At 40.2% G+C, this 20,013-nt stretch overlaps 2 protein-coding genes across 3 annotated transcripts; one reads left to right on the top strand and one right to left on the bottom strand.

Annotated features, from left to right (window-relative positions):
- Positions 1-1,722: 1,722 nt before the first annotated feature.
- On the bottom strand, positions 1,723-7,511 carry si:ch211-157b11.8 (fibroleukin). Of its 2 annotated transcripts, none has more exons than XM_019358922.2 (6): positions 6,932-7,511; positions 6,172-6,370; positions 5,740-5,817; positions 5,553-5,665; positions 5,135-5,397; positions 1,723-4,131 (listed from the first exon to the last, which is right to left on the bottom strand). In XM_019358922.2, the coding sequence occupies exons 1-6, from the start codon at positions 7,208-7,210 to the stop codon at positions 3,789-3,791; spliced, it is 1,275 nt and encodes a 424-aa protein (XP_019214467.1). In that variant the 5' UTR covers positions 7,211-7,511; the 3' UTR covers positions 1,723-3,788. The 2 variants fall into 2 exon arrangements, with proteins under 2 accessions (XP_019214467.1, XP_005469586.1); XM_005469529.4 differs by having other exon boundaries at positions 6,172-6,367.
- Positions 7,512-10,983: 3,472 nt separating this feature from the next.
- Positions 10,984-19,747, top strand: LOC100696865 (ras-related protein rab7). Its single transcript, XM_003441456.5, has 6 exons — positions 10,984-11,331; positions 15,198-15,260; positions 16,750-16,876; positions 17,030-17,248; positions 18,082-18,210; positions 18,347-19,747. Exons 2-6 carry the CDS (start codon positions 15,208-15,210, stop codon positions 18,440-18,442), a joined length of 624 nt encoding a protein of 207 aa, XP_003441504.1. The 5' UTR covers positions 10,984-11,331; positions 15,198-15,207; the 3' UTR covers positions 18,443-19,747.
- Positions 19,748-20,013: the final 266 nt, after the last annotated feature.

Raw genomic sequence — 20,013 nt, 5'->3', positions numbered from 1 at the left:
CTCTAACGGCCTGTTATACTCACACACCTTTCAAACCTCACCCGCTCCTGCTTCCTCCCCACCCTCAAGCCTTCCTCCTACTCTCCTTGCACTTGACAGCCGCCATGCATGCCCTTATCGCAATGAGAGCAGATTAAAGTATGAAAAGTTCCTTCCACTGCAGCCCACTAAGTTTATCCTCCCGCCTCCTTCATGCTGTCACCTCACCAGAATCTTTTCTGCTGTGCAGTGCTGCTGAGCCCGAGGCTTATTTACACCACAGTCCACATTAACACACCTGTTTTGTGATTTTGTAAAGTCTTAATTTCAAAAACTTACATCACTGTGAGCAGATTTTGTCCTTTGACCTCCAGTACCAATGATGGCGCCCCCAGTGTTGAAAAGAGGCACGGCAACCTGAAGCCTACAGTCAAGTCAGTCAAGTCAGGGTTCTTGTGCTTTCAGCGGTTCTCTGAAACCTTATGAGTTGAACAAAACTTATGAGGCATCAAAACCCCTGAAATAATTCACATTAACATATATGGCTTCAAAAATAAGACCTCAGTTATTGTTTTTACTCATCGCACTTCACATAAACAGGCTGTAGGTTAAGCACAGTTATTGTCTCCGGGTGTTTATTTTCTGACAGAGCACAGTGTAGCTATTGTTCTTTCATGTCTATGGACACTTTGTTTGCCTCGTTTGCTAAAGACTGTTGTGCAGTTTCTCATGTGAAAGTTGTTTTCCAGATTTGCTCTAAGCAACATTGCCACCTGCTGTTAAACACATGGATGGGAATATCACATTCCTACAACTTCAGTCATTTCCAGCAGTCAAAAAAAGGGCACCCCACATTTAAAACTGTGTCTGCCTTCATCCATGTTCTTAAAAAATCCTTTGAGTGTGAAGAGAGATTATATTCATTTTGGAGCCAATTCTGAGGAAAAACATAAAATGTTTCCAGGGTGAAATATTGAAGTCTTACTCTGCATTTCAATATGATATAAAGAGAAAGTGAGACTGATTATTACATTTGAGTAAAGCTGATTATTATTAACGTTGGCTGGACTGATGGATGGATATTACCTGGATAAACAGATTATTTGATTTGCAAACTTTTTTTCCATTTGCAGTGATTATTGACCACCTATCCATATTATAAGAGCTTATCCATTCCAGGGTCACAATGGGGCTTGAGCAGATTCCAGCTTTCACAGGGTGAGATGCAGGACTCACCCAAGATAGGTTAAGAGTCTATCATAGGGCATTTGAGATCATATTATATTTTAAGTTTTTGTTACCAGATAGGCTGTTCTTAATTTTCTGCATCATGTGAAAGATTATACAAACAGATTTTATAAGCACCACAAAAATAAATAAATTAATTAAAAAAAATAAAAAATAGAGCCTCCTGCAGAAAGATGAACACACTACTACTAACATGAGTTCGGTTTTAAATCTGATATTTTCTTGTGTCACTCAGAAATAAATGACACATATTTGAACTTCCCTCAGAGGAGCACAGTGTTTCTCAAAGGGATGTGCTGGCTAACCGCTGCCCAGTCTGGGCTTCCGGCCCTGGGGCAGCAAAGCCTGCTGATACCCCTCCGCACCCTGCAGCACCACCACTATCACCCCACTCCAGACACTGTGCCAGGATACTGTGGTGACACAACCCTGGGTGTCTGTTCCTCCCTTGTCAACAAGACTGATGGATGCAGAAAGGAGGAGAGAAGAAGAGATCAGGAGGAGTGATTGAATTTATTGAAAGTAGTTGCAGCTCAGAGCATGAAGAGTCGAAAAGGAGAAAATATGAGAAGGTCTGAACAATATCAGTCAAACTCTTATTAAGTGATAGAAAGCAAAATAGAGAGTGATGATGAACAGAAAGTGGTAGGAAGAAGTTTTTGCTCCATTTATTGTTGACATGGAGTGAAAATTGATTTAGATACTGAGCTTGACTTTTAGACGTACATCTCTATACAGGACTTTTGGCAGAATCTCTTAAAGATAAAAAAAAAAAAATTAGACTGACAGAATTTTATCCTGGTTTTAATTTCTTTTGTGTTGACTTCACATTTCATCTTCAGCTGAGACAAAGTTTTTCTCAGTCTCTACAATACAACCAGGAGCCACCAGGGGGCAGAATTCAGAGCCAACCAGCTCTTAACTTTGCCTTGTTTCCAGCACACACAAAGACACACAGAGAAAATTAAATTAGAAAGCTGATATGTATAATAGGTTTTATGGGTGATTGATCATAATTGCTTATTGTTAGCCTGTGTGTGTGTGTGTGTGTGTGTGTGTGTGTGTGTGTGTGTGTGTGTGTGTGTGTGTGTGTGTGCAATATTATGTGTGAAACAGGTGAAAAGGTGAAAAGGAGCTTGTGGTTGTGTAACAGTGATTACCTTCCCATGATGTGTACAATGGGATCCATTTGTTTTTAAGAAGCCAAGCACATCATGCACCTCCTTATCTGCAGAGAGAACCACTGAGTCCTGTGTGTGTGTGTGTGTGTGTGTGCGTGTGTGTGTGCATAAAACAGACATCTCTTTGTGTGTAGATAAGTAGTGTATGTGAAATACTTCGGCAGGTAGGAAGTCTGACAGCAGTGTGTCTGTGTGTTTAGATGAGAGCGCTGTCACACGATCACATTAGACAGCCTGCTTGTTGCAGAGACTGACAGCTCACTGCAAACAATGCTAAAACAGGGGCAGCATTTTACAAAGGCTGTGAGACACACACCCACTGACTCACATACTGACTCCCAAAACGTCTTCGTGAAACACATCTGTGGATGAATCACCCCCGCTGACACCAACTCTAGAGACCAGGGGAGGGTGACTGTTTCTGTATGTTTGTGTTTGATTTAATAGAGGTGGGTGGAGGACGGTTTGCCAGCAGAAAAGAAAAAAAGAAGCTCCTGAGAGTTAGCATCAGTGTGTTAGACCTCTACCTGGGAAAGTATTAGTCAGGTGAGATGAGAAAAATGGCCTGTCTAAAACTGGGCTACTCTTGGTTTAGTATCAGACTGTGAGCTTTGGCTCTTTGGCTTTCTATTAAAGCAGCTGGAGGCAGAACATACAGTAGGGGACTGTGGTTAGACACCCTGTCACATGAATCACAGTGTGATGTTTTAGTCTTAGGAGTTGCGTATATAACAGCTGAGCCCTCTGCAGGGACACGATGACCTCTTGACTTTGAGTAAACGGTCTCCCATGACTTCATCTGACCTACAATGTCTGTGAGTTGCTGCAGGCAGCTTGTATTTCTGTAGGTCACAGAGCATAGACAGGTAGGAACACAAGCAAATTACCAGTATTAACTCATGCATGTGAAGGATGACTTTCATGTATGGTTTGGGTTGTTTGTCTTGTCCTTAAACTGTTAACATGGAGAAAACATGCCTAACCTGGCATCCTGTGATAAATTAAGGTAGCCTTCTGCAGGTTGTTGATGTGCAATAAAGATTCTGGAAATTTATTACAGCAACCTCTGCAATCTTTTCAATATGTATTTAACTGTTTCGCTGTTATGAAGTAACATGTATTTTTTGCCAGAGTGAGCCCATCATAAAAAAGTAGAGCTTCACAGTCTGCTAATCAGCATTTAAACATTATTTCTTTTACACTTTTTCTTAAATCTTTTAGCTGCCATCTGCATATAACTGATAAGTGACACGAAAGCTGTGCTAAATATAGTGACCAAAGCATCTATCGATTATAAAAGAAGAAAGAAAGTGTCTGTTGTGATTATTACTGTAGTCTACTGCACAGCAAAGTTTCCCCATTATGTTGTCATCATTATCTTTACTCTGTTCCCATAAAGTTTTGGGGTCTTGTCTTCATCTCCACCCTCTTGAAGGAGTAGCGCTCTCCAGTTCGTCCATCTGTCAGGATGTACCACGTTCCCCAGTAGATGCCGTTGGTCACCCCGCTGTAGCGCCCGCGGTAGTACCGTCCATTCAGATTAGCTGCCAGACAAGCATCAAACCACCAGCCTGCACCATAGTACTGACCACAACTGCCTGACACGTAACGGTCATAGTCTCGGTCAGCAGTGCTGAAGGACCTGCCGTCGTGGTTGTAGCGCTTACTGTAGCTCAGTGCATTACCTGCATCACCAGAATACTCCCGTGCTGTCAGGCGATACCTGGAAGACAGAGAAACAACATTTGAGGGTTTTTTTTGTTGTTGTTGTTTTTATGTGTGCGTTGTTTGCTAAAAGCTGAGTAAAATTATGTTTTATATTAATTTCATACTCCCAGCAAGGTGGCAAATGGATTGATTCTTATATAGTACTTTTCTACTCTACTGGAGAAATCAAAGCATTTTATATAACACGTCTCATTCACCCATTGATACAAGCACTTTTGGCTGTGTTGAAGTGCCTTCTAGCAAACATTCACACTTCTAGCAACCTTCACAAACCACCAACCTTCCAATTAGTAAATGACCTGCTCTACATCCTGAGCCACAGCCACACCAAGACAGTGAATGTTTGATAATGGAAAGAGTCCTGGATATACTAGTCTCCTAACTCGTATAGTGTTATGTAGACTATCATATATGTGGAAAACTATACAGATTGCAAATAACTGAGTATAAGTGAAAGTGAAAACTTCAAAAACTACAGTTTAAAGTAAGTTAAAGATGGTCATTTGAATTACATAAAGACATTAGGGGAAGACATTATTTGCCTTTGCTAAAGTTTGAAATGTAATATTAAAAAACTTTATTAACTTTTAATTTATTAACTCTGCTGATCTGCTTCAGGATGTAGTTTGATCAAAACTGATTGGCAGCCATACAAAAACAACACATATCTCTCAGGACATTAATCACATTTTGATTGGTCACTGAATCCTATTTCCTTCAAACCAAAGCAGAAATTGCCCATTTGAAATATTCAGAACCTTGTCTGTTCGTGTAAACATGCAGTTCATACTTAAGAAAAAAGTAATTGGGCAAACAAGTTTTCATGGCTTTTGTTAATACATGAAAGCAAATAAGATTGTGACTGAAGATAAAATAAATACATTTTTGTTGTAGCTGACTTCCAGACTCAAGTCTCTCTTTTTCTGACCTTTGGTCAAATCCCCAGGTAACTTTAATCACTTAGTGCAGAAAATATATCTGTGTGCAGAGTGCTTCACCTCTGTGCCTCCGAGGCCACTTTGAAGTTGCTGTAGGTGGCTTGGCGCCTCTGCTGGTGCCAGTCCTCCAGCTCAATGCGGAGTTGGTGTTGGCCACTGGAGGTAAGGGCATGCAACGCTGCATTACCCACCCAGTGTTCTCCTTGCAGATTTCCAAAGCCCTCCCGGTATTCCTGCCATGTTCTGTTGAAGTCCACTGAGCCATCTTGCCGATTCTGGATGACTGTCCACCCGCCACCCGCAGTCTCCATGTCACATTTAGCCTAAAGCAATACAGAGACTCTAATATTATAAGATCCAGATTTTACTGATCCACAAATAGCATGCACATCTCCAAAAGAAGCTGACCAGGGTGGTGTGGGCTTGGGGTGCGGGCGATATGTCTGTCTCATTTATGAGTGCGGTGAATCTGAAATACCTCTAGTGCCGGCCCATTCAGGTCAGGCTGGATGGTGTAGATTCCATTCTCTTTGATCCCCAGCGTGTAAATCTCTGCACAGTCCCGAGGATGTAGCCTCTCCAAGGGGGCAACTAGGGCACACACAGTGCATTATTTTTGCTTAGAAATGAACAACAATTCATGTGGCTACCTGTAATGCCCTCACCTGTGGGTGGATGTTGAGTGATGCTCTTGAGGAAAAGCAGCAAGTCTTTCTCCCCCTCTCTCCCCACCGCTGCGCTCTCTGCCAACCCAGAGATAGATTAGGTTATCAGTGAGGCCAGTCACGCTGTCGTCCGGGGCTGAAAATAGACGCTCCCCCGTATACCTCACAGAGAGGATGCATGATAGCGCTCTCAAGGCTTTTTCGCTTTGTTAGCTGTACCGCATGTGTCTGTGCATCTGCGTGTGCATGTATACAGAGTTTTTGCCATGCTTCTTAGTGCAGTTAAATTCCTATGCACTCACCTATGACCGACGCCTAGCAGGTCTCATTGAGGTTCTGTTTACTATGTGTGGGGGAGCGACTGCACTGGCATTTATGTGTGCGCATGTTTGTGTGATGCAGAGATTGGGGATATAAAGGTGTACTACTTACCCAGTCGTTTAGCCATTGCCCCAAGGGTCTGGCTGTGACAGTGGAGGTCACACTCTGTCAGCACAGCTGCCATTAAAGCCAGGATGGCCCCAAGAGAATTGCTCTCCTGGCCCTCGTGACTCCAAGGTCCCCCGGTATCCTGGACAGAGCGCATGCAGCGCTGCAGCTGAACCAGGCGCTCTTTGACACCTCCAGTCTGCTAGACAGTGACACAGGTATATCTAAATCATTTTGTGACAGTCAGAAATGATTCAGCACTGCTTAGTGTTATTCAGTCATGCATAAAAAGTCTAAAAATAAAGCTGTGCATGTGCATAAATATCATCCTCACACATAACCGACAGCTCAGTTTTGTGTCACAGTGTGTCTCTTACACTTACATCACCCATGTTAATCATGCCCCTAACACACCTGTTCCTGCATGAGCTCAGCACAGCCATATGATGAGGATATTTTTAAAGCAAAACTAATTTTGTCCCTTCTTTGATTGCTGACGGTTATTGTTCACTGGCTGGTAGGTGGTGCCAAGTTTAGCCTTCCATGAGAAAGAACCTGCTGGCATGAGTTTGGTAGTATGCCGCTCACTCTCACTACATCACGGTGAGTAAACAGATAAACTTTAAAGTCTCCCAGGCTGCTGGAGTTAAATGACTGTTTAAGAGTTGTTTCTGGCCCCTCTGAGATTTTAGGATTTTTAAGCTGGGAACTGTGAAAAAAAACCCCACACACAATGAAAAGTACTGTATAAAATGTCAGTTACCTTGTACTGAAACTGGGGTAATTCATGTTTGTGCTCCACTTTCCGAGGGACGTCCGAGATTGCTGCAAGTGAAACCCCTGTCCTGCAGGCAGTTGTCCCAGTTTGACCCTCACAAGCCCCAGTACCTGCTCCAGCTCCAGTCCCAGGCTGGATGGGTGAGGCCACTAGATTCTCTTTGCAGGGAGGATTTATGCAGGCTGGAGAGGCAACTGAGGATAGCAGCACTCCCACATAGAGGAGAGGAAGCATGCTAAACTTAAAGGAACTGAAAGGAAACATGGGAAAATGTTTTAAACCTCTTAAACCGTGGTCCAGCGTTGTTCCTCCAAGTAGTTGCTTTGTGTTGACGATTCCCTGCAAACTTTCTCTTCACTTTCCTTCAGCTCATCAAGCAGTGGCTCTTCAGGCAAATAGACTTTGCTGACTTTGTCCCTTTTTTTTAAGAAAGAAAATTAGATCTTCATAGTCATGTCCTTGTCCATTTTGTGTTTTCTTCTCTGGGTTTCTTTCATCTTCTTTCTTTCTTCTCAGATCATCTCACTTGTTGTCCCCTTTCTCGTGCTCCTGCTAGTGAGGTTGCTTTGGCTCAGATTCCTAGATAAATGCGGCACTCTTTGCTGTCTGACACGGACTAATGCACCCACCCCCTAATACACACACACACACACACACACACACACAATCTGTTCATCTCCTTAACTCATCTCATTGCCTCTCCTCCCCTCCCACACAGCCACACACAGAGATGCATGTTTACACATACACGCACTAAAAATGTGAAAAATAGTGCCGTTATATCTCAAACACACAAGCACTTTGATGGCTGTCTCTCATGATTTAATAGACTCTACACCTTGCTGATATGTCTGTCCTAATGATGTAAACGATGTGTCCCACCTTGAGCAGCTCTTACGTTTTGCCATCATCAAGGTGCAAATGTGACAATGTTTGCAGGGATGAAAATCCAGCAGATGCTCCAAGTATGTGGCGCCTTCCCACCCATGAACCGTTTTCTAGCTCACACGCTTTTGTGTTGCAGTGTTTGTATTTACAAAGAGGCCATAAAGACTCCAGATTCAATAGGTGTGAGAAGGGAGGAATTTCTCTATAAACACAAGAGTCATCCCAGTCATCAGGATTCTACAGAGGCACGCTTCCAGTAATGAGGAGAACAAATGCACATATGACATTTAGTGTGGAGAGGTGATATATTAATGTGAAACCATTTTTAAAGACATAGAGTTTAAGTTTAAGCTTAAATAGCTAAATTCACATGCTTGGACCTTGGTACATAGAGTCCTGTGAAAACTAAGTACATCCCATGATTCGGTATCTTGTGGTACCACCTTTAGCAGCAATAACTTTAAGTAATCATTTTCTGTATGACTTTACCAGTATCTCATATCAATCTGGAGGAATTTAGGCCCACCTTTTTTTTTACAGTGTTGCTTCAGGTCATTGTTTATGCACAGCTCTCTTAAGGACCGGCCACAACATCAGATTGAGGTCTGGACTTTTCCATTGCAACAGTTTGTTTTTTTTCCCTCTCTTATAGATTTATTAATGTTCTTGGGACCATTGTCCTCTTGCATGACCCAAATTCAGCCAAGTTTTAGCTGTTGGACAGATGCCTCGTCCCACGACAGGTGCCCAGTTCCTTGGCTGCAAAATAAACCCAAATTATCAGCCGCCCATCACCATGCTGACAGTTGGTATGAGGTGTTTGTGTTGATATGCATTGTCCATATGTCTTGTGGTTTATTCAGACGTACAGCCATGAACTTTAGCATTTGACATACCATTTGAGGCCTGTAGAGCCTGAGGTGTGCTTCATGTTTTGTTTTGGGATTTGTTGTTTTTTTCTTTAGCTTTTCTTTCATTTTTGTAAATATGCGTGAACATTAGTGTGAATTTTCTGGGATGTCCACTTTTGGGAAGATTGTGGTATTTTGTTAAGACTCACCTGAATACTCCAAACAAGGCAAACTACAAACACCTCTGCTTTCATTGAGGGGCTGATGATCAGTTAATCAAGTGTACGTGATTAGCAGATCCTGCTGCTACTTAATTCCTGTGGAAGTAGTAAGGCTGTACTTAGTTTTTCAAAAAACTTAATAGAGTCCTGTGAAGACTTGTTTTTTTCATGACTGCACTTCTGTAAGAGATAATTAATGTGAGTAAAACTGACAATATAGTAAATAACACTAACAGCCAATGAGAAGTAAAAGGAAAAATATTAATGTTAAATTTGTTGTTTTACACAGAGTGACAGCCTACATTTGAAAAAGGTCTGAGTTCATTAGTTCGCTTGGTTCTTCTGTTCAAAATGAATTTCCACTGCCCTCTAGTGGTGGACTACTCACTCCACCCATCCAACCATTATCTTAGATGACTCACTGGTGGAGTGTAATAATGCACTATAATTAAAATGACAACTCTAACATATCCTCCTGAGAACCAAGGATGAGACAATCTTCCTATTAAACTTATTTTGTGATTTTCTTCCTCTTTGGAGCTAAAAGAGGCCACCCAAATACATGAGATATCAATGGAAAGACCAGGATGTCCTCTGTTTAGTACACCAGGACTTAGTAGGGTTGCTCAAATAAGTCAAAAGATATAACCCAAAAACAAATGTCCATCACATAAATGAATAGGCTGGTTCTTAGGAGAATATCATCTTGATTATACAATGATGAAAGATTTGGTAGTTGGAGGTTTTGAGAGTGCATAAGATTAGTTAAGATCAGTTCAAGGTGCCTCCCCAGAATGGTGTTTCGCACTGAAAAAAACTTTCTAGATGGATTACTGAGCATGCATTTTATTAACACGTGTATCCACTGGCCCTACATGTTAATGGTCAAACTCAAAACCAATCCTTTTTGTTTTTGTGCAGTGATCACAGGCTTCCTCATCTAACATCTAAATTTGGATTAAATGAACAACTCAGACCTGTTGAAAGATGTGTTTACTCACTTTTGAATTTTTGTGTTTAGTGACTAAATAAAAAAAAAGGCTTTTACAATACAAAGCTCATGTTCACTGGATGTTTTGTAAAAGTTATGTAAAATTACTTGGAATATGCAGCTCATCATCTCACTCATTATGTTAGAAGATTTAAAATATTGGTTGTGTTTTTGTATAAAGTGGAACAGCAGCTCTGAAGCCGATTTATTATCAATTTAGGGAACTGTAATTACTTCAGTCTGCATTAAGGGGCATCAGAATGACTACAAAGCTCCAACATGGCTTTCTATTATAACTCCAGGCTGCAGACTTGTCAGGTTCAGCCCCGTTATCTGTTATGTCATCCAGTGGGAGTTACTAGTGCAAAGTCAGGTCTTGTGAAAAAAACGCAACCAGGATAATAAGAACACACCTGATAAAAATCATGCGAGTCAGGGTGATGATGTGGTCAGACCTATCTCAGTGTGAGAGTTAATTTTTAACTGAAAGCTAACGCTTGGCAACTTGCCTGTTTAATCCCAGTGTTTACTGTAATCTATCAATACATAACATCAGCAGGTTATCATTTGTGATCAAAGCCTGGGTAATTCTGTAATTGGAAAACAATCTATGCTTAAAGAATTTTAAATGTTTTACAGTATTTTATAATATTTTAGTTGTTGTGTATTATGCTTAGTGCAACCCTGATACCAATACTCTGAAACTTGAAAACTTTATTGAACAAAATATTAATTTCTTGACCACTAATGCTGGGCATACACTGTGCGATTTTTTCAGTCGCGTTATTCAGCTTCTGCTGTTAAACGGCAGTAGTTTAAAACTTTGTGAGCTAAGAAACCCATAAAATAAAATGGGTAAAATTAGGACAGCTGAGTTTAATATTATTTAATGTTTTTAATACGTGTTTGTAATGTTTGTTTTATATGAATGGCAACAGGGTTGAGAATCAGTACTAATGTTAATGTTTTCTCTGAAAAGACGCGAGCTGTGGCATCGAATGGGCTGTGAAATGCGAGGATAGAGAAGTTATACGGGCCTTAATTAATATTTCAGAAGGGGGCGTTATTGGCTGTTTACGTCTGACGTAGGGCACAAGCGTTGTTTGGGAGGCGGAAGTGAAAGGAGAAGACAAGGGAGAACTAGGTAGTTAGCTGGTTGGGTGGCTTGTAGGCAGGCAAGCCTTAAGGCAAGTGCCAAATTTAAACACTAGTTGTAGATAAATTACCTCGTGAATTTACGACACGGTTTTTGTTGGTGTCGACGTCAGAAAGTTTTCTGAGAATCTCAAACGGGACATTGCCAAATCAACGCTAGCTAACGTAACGCCTAGTTAGCAACTGACGCTAGCTGCGCTGCACAACAACGGCTAGTTTTCTCGCAGCCGGCTTCGATACGGTCAGCAAGTCTCCTCTACCGTGTGTTACGAGCTGAAAGTAAGTTTTTGAGACTACAAGAAACTCTTTATATGTATAATGTCTGCCCACTTGTCAGTGTTTTGGATGTCCTGTTAACCCTGACGCTGTAGCTGCTAATGGTGGTGAGGTGTTTTTCGGCAAAAAACAAGGCCGGCCTGTGGCTCCTCTGGGTCGAATCCAACAAGGAAGGAGACCGGCTAGTCGGGGTTGGTCTGTCGGACAAAGCATCGTAAAAGAACAACAACAACAAAAAAAACCTCAACAACAACAAAAAAACTACTCATTGTCAAATTTTGTGAAGGGGGAATATTGGTGTCTTTAAACGGTGTTAATGCTCATGCACACAGAGAAGGAAGGATTTTTACCTCAGAACTACACATCTCCGAGTGGCTGTTTAGCTACACGTCAGTGTGTTCTTTGGCTACATCTTGATCCTGGCCACCGTGAACTTTAAGCCATCTCCTCAGCTTTATTGTCTACAGGCTGAGTTAAACAGATATATGTCTGAGAGTGTTGCTAGGGAATCTTGACCTGTCATGTCTGTATTGTGCGTTAAGTGGTTTTCGTTTCGCTTGTGACTCACAGGTCACGCGGTTACACGTCGTTCAAATTGTCTTAATTATACAACGCCTATTACTTGTACCAACAGGCTCGAGACAGAAAAGAAACATGTTGCTATACATTTATTCAAGTTTTGAGTATTTTACTTTTCAATGACAGATGCTGTCTGAGATTTACGTCTACCATTTTCTTATTGTTTCATTTAAAAAAAAAAAAATACTGTGCACAGTATGATGACACACATATGGTCTTGCACAGTGTGGCTTTTTTTTTTTTTTTTTTTCCAATTAAATGGTTGGAGTTGTTGAAAAACTGCTTCTCCACTGCAAACAGCCCTGTGAGTTTGGATCAGTTCTAATTTGTGTGTCTTTTGAAGTTGTTCAGCATATCTATCTCTTCACTCATACTTGTTATAGCTAAAATACACATGTTTAAAAAGATGATCCTTCACTACTGAAGCATCTGTTTCCCATGTGGAAGCTGGTTAACAAGGACATATGATGATTGCTTCCCTCTGTGACCTGGAGTACTGGACTGAACATTGGACATGTCTGAAATTTGCTTACCAAAACTATTTTTAGTTTAGGGTTTGTTTTGTGTTGTTTGGTTTGCATTTATAACCCATATCAGAGGTGAAGACTAGATGCTCTGAGCAGAAATGTATGAGCATAGAGAAACTGTGGTGGAGTCCAAAACTTCATGGTTTTTAAAATAATAAATAATAATGAGTCTTAATTGATGCACCATCATTTCTTAATTGTAAAATACTGTATATTCATTCAGGCAATTTGTTTTGATCATTTTAGTGAAAGGCCACCATCTCATTTTGGACTGAACCACCTGTCAGAAATCGTAGTTGTTATTGAGAAATCATGGACTGCTGTTCATGAAAGTTTAAACGTCTGATCTCCGCTTCTGCCGTAACCATGTGACTAATTTAAGCACGCCTCCATGACAGTGTGTTGCTGTTGTTCATACTACTGTCAACTATTTTGTGCCTCACAGGTATTGGATTTCCACTCAGAAAGAATGCTGGTGCTTTCCAGCTTATGTTTGTTTTACTTTAGTAAACTGATGCATGCGGATTGAAATGAAGTGTTCATGTTTACTGTTAAATGTTACCTAAAAGGTTATTGCTTCACCGCCAAAAAAAGATACAATTCATGTATTTTTTTTCACCCAAAAGGAGAAACATAATTGGACTTGACAATTAGACACTGCTACAGTGTATAATATATACAGTACATAACTTTATATGGTGCTTTTCCAGCTCAGAGGAATTTCTGACTCTCAAAACAATAATCAAGCACCGGGTTTCATTTAAATAGTTTTGTTTGCCAGTTTTTTTTGTTTAAACATGTACACAATCTAACTGGAGCAGTAAGGTATACTACTTGTATACTACTAATTGTATACTATACTGCTATACTATACAATTAGGGTCATCTTTAACTTTGAGGAAATATTGCTACATATTACTGGCAGACAGCTGCTATTGCTGTCCTCCTTATTGACAGTGCAGTACTTTTCCCAGGTTTTGTTTTGTCATTTGCATTGTGACCAGTGTTTACATAGCACAGATAGGACAAAGGTATGGGAGAAGATAAAGCAGTGTCTTAAGAAATCTAATTTTATTTTGTCTGTCTAGTCTATTTGTGCATGGGAAAGGTTTATACATAGCCCTTCAAAACATTAATATACATTTTCACTGGAACCCACTGCAGAATTGGACAGAACCCAAAAGATTTGCTTTAACGTCAGATTTTCGTCATCACTGGAAGCGAATCACTCATCGCACATCCCATCAAAGCTGACATCTTGTTGCTTGTGGACATCATAGGCTCTGGTTATCTAAGGAATGTTCTAAAGTACTTACTACCAGATCATATGTCAAGCAACAGTTTTGTGCACTCTAATTTTCACTCACTTTAATCCAGTGGTTCTTAACCTGGGTTCGATCGAACCCTAGAGGTTCGGTGAGTCGGTCTCAGGGGTTCGGCATAGCCTCCACCGTGACATGCACAGCTCATTTTGTGCACCAGTAAAAAACATATGTATGTCTTGAATTTGAAAAAAAATCGTATTTTATTTTTCACTAAAGAGGCGTTCAGTAAATGTGCATATGAAACTGGTGGGGTTCGGCACCCCCAAAAAGGTTAAGAACCACGGTTTTAATCGCTCGCCTGGTGGTGGAGAAGTTTCTTGGTTTCCACCAACTTTACCTCGCCAGGTGTTATTTCACCCTTAGTTGCTCTTAATCGCTGAATGCCATTCACTTTCTCTGCTCTCTTGTTGCAGCAAAGCACTTTCTGTGTGGATGCAGCTTCAGTCTTGCATTGTATAATGATACCGGCTGACAAAATCTTTTTTTTTGTGTGTGTCCTAGTGAAACACTAAGGTATCTCATATTTCTCTTTTTTTATTTGCAAACATTGCTTTCTCAAATAAACAATTGATCACTTAAAGGGGGTGCTACAATATAATACAACACATATTAACTTAATCATTCACTGGGTAAGCTCTTGCTGAAATCTTTTTGATGAGAATTGGGGGAAATTGTGCACACCCCTGAGCAGTGAACAGTGTTTGAGTGTTCAGAAAAGGCACAGATTGCACAACAGTTAACTACCACTCTTGCTCAAACTAAAGTGACATACCCACTCTGGCTGACCTAATCCATTGGTCAGTCAGTCAGATCCAGTTGTTTAGTTCAATACTCCTGAATTTAATCAACATTTTAGCCCCAAATTGACTAATATGTGTCTTTCACTTTTGTATAGATTCTGGGAAAAATTGATTTAATTTTATTTATACATCTATATGCATGTTGTCTCCCAAGTCATGTTGTATTTGTGATTGTGATCATTTTACATAATTATGTCTTGCAATGGTTGACGGTGTATTAAACGCTACATTGTGCAACATTGGTGTATCGACTTAGTGACAGTGAAATCAGCAGAAAATGTCCAATATGTCACTTGGTTTGGACTTTGAGGAGGAGTCAATATTCTAAGAAGTAACTTCCCTGTGTGTGTGTGTTTAAGTGAGAGGGAGAGAGAGAGAGATATGTTCCTCGTGATTTGCCCAACAGCTTAGGAAGCACATGACTGAAGTGAGTGGCATTCATACATGATTGGTGCAGGGCAATGAAACTCAACACATAAAGTTGTCCAATAGGCCAGTCTGTAAAGAAACTGAATCATTTTTTGTATTGATTATGTTGTTCCTGGTATATAGACAGCTGGTGGTTAGGTTGTGACTTGCTATGACGAGGTCAGGAAAGCATTTGTAACTAAACCCTCTTGCTTTTTGTCTTACTGCAGCTGTGGAAAAATGACATCCAGGAAGAAAGTGCTCCTGAAAGTCATCATCCTGGGAGATTCAGGGTGAGTCACACAAACTATTTTTTTTTTCCCTATTTTTGTTTTGCGGTTAAAGTCTTTTAAATTTAGTTTTACATTGCATTACTTCCTCGTTGGCACAATTTGTTGTTGTGGTGCAATAAGCTGTCGCCAGGCAGAATACAAACTGTGCTTCTTGTATATACAGCCCTTATCTGCTGCTAATCACTACTATTGCTATCAAGCTCAGTTTTCATGCCTATTATGCCGTCTTTCAAAAGTATTTGTTATATTACAATTATTCAAACATGGTTTCAAGGGAACTTTTAATTTTTCACAATAATTTATAAAAAAGCTTTGTAAACTGCTGTTCATGAACCTGAGAACACTGAAATCTTTTTAGTATCTCTGTTTATAATATGATTCACCAATAAATTACAGTATTTTATATGTAAGGAAAATATAATGGCCAAACAGGTTGAATCAACCACCATTCATTCATTTCTTATTGTTAAGCCAGGCTGAAATGTAACTCCAGGCCACTGAATATTATAACTTGCAAAAATTAAAATAGGAATGATCTCTGTGTTGTTGAATTATATGACCACTTGGAAAGAACACCGAAGTTGACTGTGGTTCTTCGCTGATTGACCAGTAAGATGAATTTGTAGGTTTTGATGTAAACAGTTCTCTAGTATGCTTCAGTAGGAAATCTACGTCTTAATTTAGAACATAGCCTAATGTGCACCTCCTGAGTAATTCTACATTTCAGGGTGACACAGCCCGCAACGACTGAATGGCGTGAAAGGTTGTAGTATAGGGTTAAGAGGGGTTCCTGGTTATTTCATGAGTTAGGATGTAGAATTCCCACAGATATCTAAATCAGATCACTGGTCTGTTTTGTATCTCAGTTTTCTAGATGCAAATTAGTTACCTCTTTTTCACTCTAGTGTGGTGGTAAAGCATCTGAAATGGTTTGCTAACTGTGTGAAGATACCTTAATTTTGTCCTTGTATTTATTTATGTATAACAACAACATAGCAGTTTGACAGGTAGCCACACCTGAGAGTGAGGCAAAGCCTTTACTCTTTGGACTTGCTAACTATTCTCTCTTATCTGTACCAATCGGTGCTCTGTCACCCTCACAGGTCAATATTTGTTTGCACTGATTAAGGATCACGTTAAATTTGTGTGTCTTCTTGTTGTTCCACAAGAATGACACACTGATAACATCATCATAGCATGCGGCATTTCAGTTTCCTTTATCGCATGCTTTATGACCCTGTAAGTGGCTATACTGCTGTACAGACCATTTGCTAATGTGGTTGGCGATATGGTTGAAGCAGTCATCATTCGTGTTATATGTCGTGGATCCTTCTTGTATTTAAAATCTCGTCTCAATTAAGATGGATACTCAATGTGCTCAAGCTTTTGGAAATTCTAAAAGCTTTAACCACATTCATATATCACCAAACACAGTAATTTAATTGCTGCATATTTCATATTTCTGTTGTGCTGCTGTTTCTCTTCTCAGTGTTGGGAAGACCTCCTTAATGAACCAGTATGTGAACAAGAAGTTTAGTAACCAGTACAAAGCCACAATAGGAGCAGACTTCCTGACGAAGGAGGTGATGGTGGATGACCGACTCGTTACAATGCAGGTGTGGTATAATAACTAGTCGGAGGACTTGATAATGTGAGGACAAATGAAGCTTTAAGTTTAATAGATTGAAGCACAGTTTTATTGAGAGTTGTTGCTTTGTATTGTCTTTAATCCTGGCGTGCCTAACTATTGTTCCTCTTTCATTGCCTAGATCTGGGACACAGCTGGCCAGGAGAGGTTCCAGTCTTTGGGTGTTGCATTCTACCGTGGAGCAGACTGCTGTGTGCTGGTGTTTGATGTGACTGCACCCAATACATTCAAAACACTTGACAGCTGGAGGGATGAGTTTCTGATCCAGGCCAGTCCTCGAGATCCTGAGAACTTCCCGTTTGTGGTGCTAGGCAACAAGATTGACTTGGAGAACAGACAGGTTCGTATGAGATTCCTGGTTCTAGTTTAGTTGTTATAAGAATGACTTTAACTATGTGTGCGTGTCAGTTGTAAGGGCACACAACACACTATGGCTGTTACTGTTGTGCTGCTTTGTTTGGTGGATCTGTAGAAGGAGAAAAGACTAAATCATCAAAGACTTACGCTGCTGTGACCATCAAGATTAGCGCAGGTGTTGATGGGGTTAAATTGCTGTGTAAGGAATGTTTTGTAGTTTCACTTGGTGAAACTACAAAAGTCACTTCACCTGAGCAGAGGAGCTTCTTGTGGCCAGTGAAGTGCATGCCTTGACTGGGCCTTTGTATAAGCTTGGAAAGTTCGCCTCAAGTTTATGTGTTACATAACAATATCAGAGTGGCTTTTTTCCAGCTGAAGTTGAGCGATATTAACTCTAAACATTGAAGTAAATCCTATCCACTCTTTGAAGTGGCATAATCAGAGCACAGACTTCAACATTACAATGTGAATTGACAAATTGACACCTCAGTAAAGCTGTTCACGCCAGACATCCAAAAATCAAAATAAAAGCAGTTTTGTGAGAACAAATGATACATGTTCCACCTGAAAGTTGTGCACTCACCTATGAGAAATGCTTGTTGAGCAGTTATTGCCCAAATGTAGCTGAAAAATCAACGCTTACTTTTCCTCCAGCACTGGGAATATTTTTTTTTTATAAGCATATTATGACTTTGTATGCTTGTGACCTAAATATCAAATATCAATACCTATATCATAATCAAATAATGCAGAAAATTGAGTTATTGCATTTAGCTTGTTATTGTCGATGGACTCAATCTCTCTCTATATCCACAGGTGACCACCAAAAGGGCTCAGGCCTGGTGTCAAAGTAAGAACAACATCCCCTACTTTGAGACCAGTGCGAAGGAAGCCATAAATGTAGAACAGGCATTCCAGACAATCGCACGTAACGCACTCAAACAGGTAAGTTACAGGTTAATGAGGTGTATCTGGTGTGCTGGTGGTGGATTTGAAATGGCTTGTTGCATTGTGTGATTGTTGAATTTTAAAAAAAATCTTTCGGCTTTACTTAACTTCTTTTTTTCTTGATGCCTTGCAGGAGACAGAGGTGGAGTTGTATAATGACTTCCCAGGGCCCATAAAGCTGGGAGGGAATGAAGGACCTAAACCCGCAACAGAAAGCTGCAGTTGCTAAGAGAAAACTTGGACCATCTTCTCTCTTGGCTTTTTGGAAACGCCCTATCACTGGTTACATCACATCCACCTCGCTCCCAGGGAAGGGAATTCCCTACTGGTCTTCCTCCATGCCATTGTTCATTCCACCGACACGACCCTTCGCACAATGCGCTGCACATGGATGTGTCCCCCTCACAATAAATACACAAATTAATACACTAGTGTTCTCTTGTAAAATATGTTGACGAGTCCAGTACCCAAAGATCACACAAGAGAAAAATGACACCCCCCCAGCTCTGCTCTGACCTCACAGTCCCTGACTTGATTGTGAGTGATCTCCTGTCCCAGCAACCCATTTGTGCAGATGATGCCCGACATTCACGCTGAGGGGACAAGATGGAGCCATTTTCAGAGTGCAATTGGGAACTCTAGATGTCCTAGCTGATTATCTTTAATGTGAGGCGATGTTGGCTAATGTCAGCATCCCAAGTTTCGCATTCTCTGATTTCTCTTTTGCTTTCTTTTGCCTATCTGTCAATGAATAATCTTGCTGAACTATATATACAAATGTATTAATTGGCTGATGATGTTTTTGAAGCCAATCTGAAACACTTTCTTCTTTCTTTTTGCACTTTGTGTGTTTTTTTTGCCTTTAAACATTATACAGGGATGACTGATTTTTGGGCAACGTCTGCTGCCAGATGCCTTTCAAATTAGAATTCCTCACGCTTTCCTTTTTGATATGTCCTGAGAATTTATTGAACACTCTGGAGATTATCTTTGCCTTTGCCCTTCAAGATTGTGTGCTTAAAGGGTTTATAACTGCCTAAACAGCGCAGAAGAAATGTTATTAAGTAGGCTCAAAGTAAAAGCTGATAAGGAAGACAGTGTAGAACATGGATTAATTATCCCTGATATATTAATATTTGCCTTTTGTGTAACATTACTTGTACTGCTACTATTACTGCTGTATATGTTCTGTCCTTTCATCAGACGTCTTTCATCGCTATAGAATTACAATATGCATCACCAACACACAGCTTACACCTGTCTTCTGTCATGTCTTCGTTATTGCCCTTCTAGCTATCTGCTTGTAGCTCAGGTTGGCTAAGTACTTAATATTTTTAACGGATTGTGTATTACAGTGTATAGTTGGTAAAGGTATAATGGACTGAAATCAAATGGATGTTCTATCTTTCCATTTAATGAAAATATCCAATTATTTGTCTTGGTAGTACTCCTCCTTACAAGAACAAAATTACTGCAATGCAAACAATGTTGTCAAAGAAAATTCGGACATCAAATAATAAAACTCTTGAATATATTAACAGTCTGGTGTTCTGTGTCTCAGTGCATGTATGCTTGATGAAATTCTCAGTTTCTTTTTCCATTCAGACACCCCCTCAGATGTGTAATTGTGTGGAACTCATAGCAGACATGGTCAAAATGATGTGCTGAAGGTCAAAATGGGGAAGGAAGGTAATTCAAGTTACTTTGAATGGTACAACTTTCTAACAATTTTAGAAACTGAACTACTGTAACAGACTAGTGTAATTTTTTCCACCAAAAGTGAAACACCACCATCCTATT

The sequence above is a fragment of the Oreochromis niloticus genome, linkage group LG5 (assembly GCF_001858045.2).
Source record: "Oreochromis niloticus isolate F11D_XX linkage group LG5, O_niloticus_UMD_NMBU, whole genome shotgun sequence".
NCBI classification, from domain to species: Eukaryota; Metazoa; Chordata; class Actinopteri; order Cichliformes; family Cichlidae; genus Oreochromis; species Oreochromis niloticus.
Note: the sequence above shows the minus strand (reverse complement) of the source record. Positions and strands in the feature narration are given on the sequence as shown.

Excerpts from the sequence above, each read along its gene's own strand:
- si:ch211-157b11.8 (XM_019358922.2), bottom strand. The coding sequence starts at position 7,210 with ATGTTTCCTTTCAGTTCCTTTAAGTTTAGCATGCTTCCTCTCCTCTAT. Across the intron at positions 5,398-5,552 it reads TGAATGGGCCGGCACTAGAG|GCTAAATGTGACATGGAGAC; the intron begins GTATTTCAGATT and ends GTATTGCTTTAG. Across the intron at positions 4,132-5,134 it reads GTGGCCTCGGAGGCACAGAG|GTATCGCCTGACAGCACGGG; the intron begins GTGAAGCACTCT and ends TCTGTCTTCCAG.
- LOC100696865 (XM_003441456.5), top strand. The coding sequence starts at position 15,208 with ATGACATCCAGGAAGAAAGTGCTCCTGAAAGTCATCATCCTGGGAGAT. Across the intron at positions 16,877-17,029 it reads ACCGACTCGTTACAATGCAG|ATCTGGGACACAGCTGGCCA; the intron begins GTGTGGTATAAT and ends TTCATTGCCTAG. Across the intron at positions 18,211-18,346 it reads CACGTAACGCACTCAAACAG|GAGACAGAGGTGGAGTTGTA; the intron begins GTAAGTTACAGG and ends GATGCCTTGCAG.